This window comes from Echinococcus granulosus, assembly GCF_000524195.1.
Source record: "Echinococcus granulosus chromosome Unknown EG_S00022, whole genome shotgun sequence".
NCBI lineage: Eukaryota > Metazoa > Platyhelminthes > Cestoda > Cyclophyllidea > Taeniidae > Echinococcus > Echinococcus granulosus.
In genome coordinates, this window is record NW_020170402.1 from 46,815 (window position 1) to 55,113 (window position 8,299).

Below are 8,299 nucleotides of genomic sequence, written 5' to 3' on the forward strand. Positions count from 1 at the left end.
CAGTAAAGCATTAATCATTGTTTTTTGTTGGTGCATTCAAACAAAGGGAAAGGTGGAGAACCCCCATAGAACGCGGGAAACCGCTTTAAATTCATTCGTATTCCACGGTCCATGAGTTTAACCTGTCAGCGTACCTTGTGATCCCTTTGATGCATCTTGCATAGTCATGACAACCGCAAAAATGTGACCTCTTCATAAAAAAGGCGCGTTTTTATGTTGAAGGTACTCACGTACTCATACGTACCCATATGCAAATAGGACCATAATGAGTGTCCACCAAGCAGGTCAGAGAAATCAGCGAAGGCCACGCAATTGTGGTTCTACTTCTTTTGAATTTACATGAGCAAACTTCAAAGTTAAAGTTGCATCAAATATAACTTACATTCTTATCAGCAAGATTGAAGCCCCGATAGATGATGTGATTCCTTCAGCAGTGGGGCGTGCAGATTCTTGCCGGTTTCAAGAAACCTTTGGCTTTGAGGCAGAACAAAGTTCGTTTACGCCAGCAAAATAGTTCCTTTGTGCCTAATCGGAGTAAAATTTAATGAGATTTAGCGGAAATAAGAATGCAAAGTGGGTGTTTACAGGAGTAAACAGTTTGTTGAAATTGTGAAGAGGGATTTCATCATCTTGTGGTTATGCACATTGGCGATGACGAAGAAATGGTACACGTAAATACATTCTTTCGTTGACCCAGATTTGTGACTTGACTCGGCTTGACCAGGACCGAGGGCAAAAACGCGCTGGAAATTGTGTGCTAATTCAATGCAAATACACCAGTGATCAATAGGAGGGGCTTCGGGCCTACCCGCTTTTACTCACTTAAGGCGAGCTTTTAATGTTGAACTCACCTAAATTAGTAATTTCTTTCTTCTTAAGTCAAGTGTTAACAGAACGAGGGGTGAATTCCACTGAAAGGGGAAGGTTAAAATACTAAAAGGACCATTACGAAATCTATTTTTGATAGAGTAAAACAATTGTATGTTTAATTGAGGAAGCATTACAGTCCATTCGAAGTTCACTGTTGGTTAACTACAGGTAAATTTACTTTCTAATGTGCCAAAAAGTGGTTCTAATTTCATGTGTGAGTGTGTGAATTGTGCCTAAGAATGGGGTATCAAAGATATGCTCCATAATATTTTATCCAAGGTGTCTCAATAAAACAGAAGTTGTGTTGAAGAGCTTGTACTTCGTTTTTTGCATAAACCAGCATTCAACACACCAAACGCATTCCATTTCGGGTGTTTTTGTAACTGATCCGGGACCAGAACAGTACGGCACGGCATTATTTTTGATAAAAATTTGTTTTTCCCAAAATTACCCCTTTGTTGTGAAAACTTCGTCATTTTTGTTCAGGCAGCTAAGTATGAACGGGAAATAGTGTTAATTAATTCGATGCGCCTTATCCCCTAACCATTCATTTCATCAGTAAAAACCTCCAAAGTATACCAATGAAAAGAGGCGAAATCTCTCAAATTTAAAGTAGCCTTTGGCAAGGGATAGGCGTCCATTGTTTGAGTTCTTCATTTATTCATCAGCCAGAACAGGGACTAGTTTAGCGTTCGAAAAAAAAATTTAGCTTTGAATTTGGCATTACCGGCGCATCATGGATGAGGGACAATTCAAAAGCGCTTACAGCAACGTTAACTAGCAACGCCATCAGCTAGGGTAATTACGGGGTCTGAAAAGTAGGGTAGGTTCTGCCATCTCCCCTAATGCACCTACATCGCATGGGTATTCATGTACTACAGTGGGCACTGTAGCAAAGGTGGCTTTCAGTGTACGCCTAGGTAGTCCCTCGTTCAACAGCCTGATCGGAAGTTAGTCTCGCCACGATGAAATCATTTGGAAGTGTCTCCATCCTGACGCTCAGGTCTAATCAGTTCTAGAACGCGGCAGACAAACAGGAGTCGCAACAAGGCAGTCAAGGGTGGTTATGGAACCGTGCGTAAACAAAAGATGGGCCACACCTCCACTAAAACGTATTTGGTTTACAAAACACACGTACACACAGTCACGGGAGACAAACAAACCACCTGAAGTGAAGTGAAGTTGAAACCACAAACAAAGTGTGGCTTGACAATTGACCCGATCAAGCTCTATGAATAGTAAACATCCGGCTCACCGATAAACTGTCTGAGATTAAGATCTAGGCAGGCATAGAGTTCTCACTCTATTTCATCTCCAATGGAAATTATGGAGGAATTACAGTATTTTTTACATTTCTATTGGACCACACTCACCTCTTCCACTGTAATTGGGGTAAAAACCAATATACTGTTTTTTCAGTGCTTAGAGGCCCGCCAAGAAGCCTTTCTTATGTGTGGCTGAAGGATATTACTAATTCCACCGACCAGCCTGATCGCATTATCTCCTCTGTCGATGCATACACCGCCATCAGATTTGCGTCAACTGCAAAAGGTCTACTTTTTCAGCTGCGCTAGAGTGGTGGATCGAAAATTATTTCCTCCGCCAGTGCAGTTGACTAGGTCTGCACAAAGGACGGTTTACTATTCAAAAAAAAAAAAAAAATCTAACTGTCCAAAAGGGCGGAAATCTCTCACCTATGTATGGGAAACTCTTGTTAATTCTGACTTTTAAAATGGTAGAAGGCTGCTTACTGTAGCAAGTTGTCGTTTGAATCCCTTTCCTGAACGTATACTAGATTGGGGAACCCTAGTAAGGAATTGGCTACAGCTCCACTACGTGGTTCAATGAGAACAAAAACAGACCTAAATCACCCAAAGCTACCTAGAACTAAAAGTCTGGTTATCAAGCTGCGTCATTAAATTATTTTGAGAGATGTTAATTTTCTCAGGGAACCATGAATGGAGTAACCAATTCGTAAGGTATTTCGCATCTAGATTTGACCCTATCACGTCACCTAGAACCAATAGCTAGTTCTTTGGGTGAATTAAGCACATTTCCCTAACCAAAAACGTTATATTTATTTCATACCTTACCCTCAGGAGTCATGTAGCTAAGGCTCACCTTCATTACTTCGATTAGGGTATGTACAAGTCTGACTCAATCACCTCTGAAAAATACCTCCAAATTTGCGAGTTATTAATTTTGTACACAGGAATTATTAACGCTGTTGGAAGGTCTTTCTGACTTCCTGTCTCTATTATGAATAGGTAACTTATGGCCCGCTGTTATAATCAGTGCATGGCAAAACCACGGGTGTTGTAGATCTCGGATGGCCAATTAGAAAATCGGCTTTTTTAGGCAACACGGCTAGTAGGCTGACCTGAAGTTGTCAAATAGTCATGTCTTATGATCAGTAACGCAAAAAAACTAAAAAATTTAAACTTAAGCCTCATTTTCCTTTATTTTCATGGAAACCTATGTTTCCTATCCTTTGTTAAGAAGTGTTAAATATGAGTCAGGGCATCTCTGGTTATTCAATCAACACGGCCTCACACACCTTCAAAGGAGGTTTCGCCTCCTCCACAAGGATACCTTTTTTACTTTGGTCCCAGACAAGAATCATAACACCCCGAGGAACCAGGTTTTGGACATGGGGCTTTACATCAACAGGCACACCCTCTCTTGTATCATTATCTGTTTTGCTCTCTCTCTCTCGCTGTCACTCTCCATCACCATGACCGGATATTCTCCACCCGTTCACATACACACACCCACACTGAAAAAGTTCGGTCGGTAATGCGAATGGGGTTCAAGTCAATCCGGGATTTATTACAAATAACAACAAGCAAAGGGACATTTTAAAGAGTGAAAGCTTAATTTATATTTATAATCGGTGTTTGAGTATATTCATTGCATTTTTTCAGTGCTTAACTACTGTCTGGAAAAGACTCGAAGCAGGTTTTCTACCTTCATGCCCAAGAAGATCTCGCCTTCAAAAGTGTACATGCTTTTAAGCGGCTTTGTAATCGGGAGAATTCATGGAAAGTTATTGCGTCCATCGAATATGGGGAATTAAACTAAACATTCAAGGCTCTGAATGACCACTTTGGTGATGGAACTGCATTGGTATAGGAACTGCCACCTTTGAAACATTCTCCCCCGTTTATTGAAGCACCTTGATGCTGAACAAATGAACATCCCAACGTCTAACTATGCGAAGCTGTTTCAGAAGTTTGTTTTGGGTGTGAACATGTATGAAATTTGAGGTGTAGTTAAACATCACATCCCTTAAAATCAAAAATTTCTGTTAGACTTGAGCCTACTTCGTAGGTAATGTATGGATGGATAGATGGATGGATGGATATGGGGTGGATAGATATGGATCGGATGCATACGGAATGGATAAAATGGATAAGTGGGTAAATAGATAGATCGGTAGATTAACCCTTGTACTTGTCACCGATAGGAATATAAATGTGGGCCTGTGTGACGAACCCATCCCTTTAGTTTAATTCACTTCATCCCACTATTTTTATGTGATCCCGTCCCAAACACACGATACGAGGTCATGGCTTTGCGATATTCTGTCATCTAGAGTAACAGAAATTCACTGCAAATAGAAGCACCTTTAAGTTACACACCATTTGTGCTTTGATCGGATGAGGCAAGTGAAGAAGGCAGCCTAGCTGATTACTACAATTATCGGTTCTACAACCGGAGATTTTATGGCTCTAACAAGCCAAGAGAGAATTATCGCTAAATGTACAGAAGGTAGGCGAGTTGTCGTACTGCGAGCTGTGACAGGTTGGCGTGAAGACGGAGGAGGAGTGATAGATTACACAATCGGTCCCTTGACCACGCCTCCAGCACGTGATGCAGAGTGAAAGTTAATGAATTAGCGCATTCAGTGGATATTTCATCCACTCGTAAACTCTTACCACGTGATGTCAGAAACCACCTACGGAGTGATGTAGCCCGTCATGAACCAAGGTTGTGTTGAATTCCAATTCCGCCTTTGTGGGCGTGGCACTTCAACGTCCACAAATCATTCACCCAATGTACACAGAGCTCTGTTTAAATTAGAAATAAATAAAAACCTAATCAAAAACCCTTAGACGATCAAATGTCGCACAAAAAATGAATGACTAAATCTTAAAATGATATTTCTTGCACCAAAAATCACATTTTTCTATCATTCAGGATTGAGGCAAACCCCGTACATGATAGACACCAAACTAGAATGGGCCTCTGTAGTCTCGAAGGGCTGATAATTCCTAATCACTCGGCTAAATGAAGTTGTTTGACTTTCCTTGAGAAGAATGCTTTTTACTCTGCCTCATTCCCAAATTTTGCGTTCAGACTCATTTATTTCAAGTAATAGGGAGTACATTCGACAGGAAAGTGAAAAAGCCACCACATGGTGATCATTTATAGCTCTAAGTTCAGCTTTCACTAAAGTGTCAAATAAGCTAAATTTAGATATTCTTTTTCGCTTTCGAAAAAAAAAATTAGAATGCTTAATTAATTCCTTTGAAAGTGGGATGGAACATTGCAGCGGCCAGATGAGTGCGTAATTTTGTCATAGGCGGTGTAGTATGGCAAACATAATTACTCTTTCTGCCGTTTCTTAGAGAATCTATCAAGATTTGTGCCTAAAATCACATCGGTTCTTATTTGTCGCATAAAACGCTAATTAGGGGGAAGGAAATGAAAGATTTTTTTACTCAGAACCGATAAAAAGGGTAGAAAGTTTTACTCCTTCGAGAGATCTCAGGAAAACCCAAATGCTATGAAATGGGTGAATTAGATGAGAAGTTTAGAGTCGCACTCCCTTGGAAATTTGCATCGAAGTCGTCACTCAAAAAGTGCGTGAGGATACGGAATCGGTTGACTACAAAATCGGGGTTCAGGTGAGGGGTGTCTCCTAGAGCCCAGAGACTTCGCTGAGGACGAAAGAGGACATACTACTCGGCAGAATGTGTACTGCTGACGTAGAGGAGGGCTGGGAGTGGAAGGATACTGCCATGGCCGGGGGGCCAGTCCACCTTGCTAATCCCTAAGAGCAACATTACCAGAACCCAGAGTTAAACAAGCAATGAAGGTACTACAGAAGTTGAGTGATCTTAGTGGAATTGCTAAGGTTAGATTTGGGCTTAGAAGCCAATGGTTGAAATTTTCCGAGACTTTCCCGAAGATGAAAGAAGACATACTACTAGGGCATAACATATATTTACCGACGTACAGAAGGACCGGGGAGCCACAAGCAATGCCAAAATCCTCAAGGAACGATAGTTAAACAAACGACCAGTGTATAACAGCCTTTTCTAAGCAGCATATTTCATCCCTTTTTTAATGAGGACTCAAACACCGTCTCACTCGAGAAGATATATTTACCCCCAATATTTGCCCAATTGACGTCACATCAGACAATCGGTTTGCCAAAGACAAATATTTGCAAATCACTTTTTTAGGCGGCGAACTCCTTTGATAAGTGTGCACACTGGAACCTCTAATTAACTCGAGTTAATTAGCCGAACTGCGTTTCCTTGGTGGGGCTTAGGCTCCACCCTCTCCTTTCCTGCCTTTATTTTCGTCAAAAATCACCGAAACGAAGATAGCATAATTGAGCAGTACCCATACACAAAACAAGGGCGTTGGAGCTTCATGCAACTCCACTAAAATTCAAAAGTTACTCGTCTCTGTTACCGTATCTGTTAAAATGTTTCAGATACTCATTACGAGGGACTTAACACGACGTAACCACAATGGGGACTTTTTCAATCAAATCCTTATACGCTCAGCTGAATTGCCAGGCACTATTAGCTTAGGCAACGCAGCTGATATTTCCTACTCATGAATCGACTCTTTTAAAAGCTAAGAGAGGTAGCTGCTTCTTTTTAGCTGGGGTTAAGGTTCCTCGACAATGCCTCAAAGAGGGAAGGCTGCTGAATCTCAAAACAATTGGCAAATTCCTATTTATAGGGACTAAAGATGAACGCAAATTCCACTTAGCTAGTCCGCGAAATCAGTATGCCTATCAAAAAAGTCCTGAAGGACACCTTTAACTCCTAGCTCGAATATGTGGATCTCTCTCTCTCTCTCTGTGTGTGTGTGTACACATTTCAGAGTTATTTTTTTGGTAGTTCATTAGAACTGCCTCTCAGCAGTATGTCATTTTGTTTTACTGAAAGTGTCTAGAGGCTAGTCAGTCAACACCTGGACTTTCGCAGGTGGTTTGGTTGGCGGCTCGGGTCCGTGTGACCCTGGAATAATGCCCGGGGAGCGTCTAGACTGCGTCAAGGGCGCACATCTCTACCGGCAGGCAGCGCTGCCACTCGCTTAAGCAGAATTGAAGTGACTACCCTTTCATCCTTTTCTGCTTATATAAGTATCCCATTTTTCACAATTTGATCCAAAATAGAGATTTATAAGTGGCTAGTGGTAAAAAATGTCCAAACTACAGACCATTCGACTCAGTTATTAACTCGGTCGTAACTCTAACCTATTATAACCGATTTGGAAATTTTCTACCTCTACAAAAGAATTAAGATCATTCACTGGGTTGCATTGATTCATCATAGATGAGGAAGATACGTAGGCCACCAGCTACCTCCATTTTTGCGATTTCACCACCCAAAAGTTTAAATCTATTTAAAAAATCACACATTAATTTAGTGTTCTTTGCCACAGTGGACACGTGGCGACTTGATAGCCCGTTTAATTGTGCGTTTGACTGCGCGGGCACCTTAGTCTCGGCGAGTCATACTTTTGCCCAGTATCATGGCTTTAGGATGTGCCAGTAGCCCCCCACCCCTCTTGGACGTTGGTATTATGCGTTCTTCCATACTCCTTTGGCGCATGTCGACTTCATCGAGGGTTTGCCACGAAGCGAACTATCGCCATGGGACCATTTAGACATTACGTAAAAACGCTCGAAGTATCAGTGCTATCTCTTATTTCCAGTTAAATCACTTTGCATTTTTATGCTTATATTTTTTAAGGAATCGAATGTTAGTCCCCTAAAGGTTTCATTTTCTGGTACAAAACCACAATGCTCTCTGTGCCTTTTTGTTTGTAAAACCCATTTAAGTGATGCTCTTGTTCTTAAAAACACATTTACCATTTTAATTCTTAGTTCATTTATGAATCCCGCATTTCCTCAAATGGAATTAGCGTCTTTTTTTAAACGAATCCGCCTAAATGACGCTGATGACAATTCAGTAGTATGTGGCAACCATTCAAATGTAATGGTTGTCCCCTTGAAAAAACTAGGTAGACTGACTCATGTCCCTACCCTTACATCATAATATTCCGAATTTGCAATTTTAAAAGCATCAAATTTCAGTCTCTTAAAATTTCCATCTCTGCGTATAATCGAAATGCTCTTTGCTCATATTTTGTTCGCAAAAGCAGTTCAAATGATTCTTGA

The 8,299-nt window shown here is 40.9% G+C and overlaps 1 protein-coding gene across 1 annotated transcript; it reads left to right on the forward strand. All coding sequences in view use genetic code 11, as the record gives it.

Annotated features, from left to right (window-relative positions):
* Nucleotides 1-2,187: 2,187 nt before the first annotated feature.
* Nucleotides 2,188-8,299, forward strand: EGR_03868 (hypothetical protein; the record flags this gene model as incomplete). The annotated part of the gene is made up of 6 exons (XM_024493117.1): nucleotides 2,188-2,262; nucleotides 4,043-4,122; nucleotides 5,189-5,271; nucleotides 5,305-5,406; nucleotides 7,834-8,114; nucleotides 8,216-8,299. The coding sequence occupies 6 exons, from the start codon at nucleotides 2,188-2,190 to the stop codon at nucleotides 8,297-8,299; spliced, it is 705 nt and encodes a 234-aa protein (XP_024352389.1).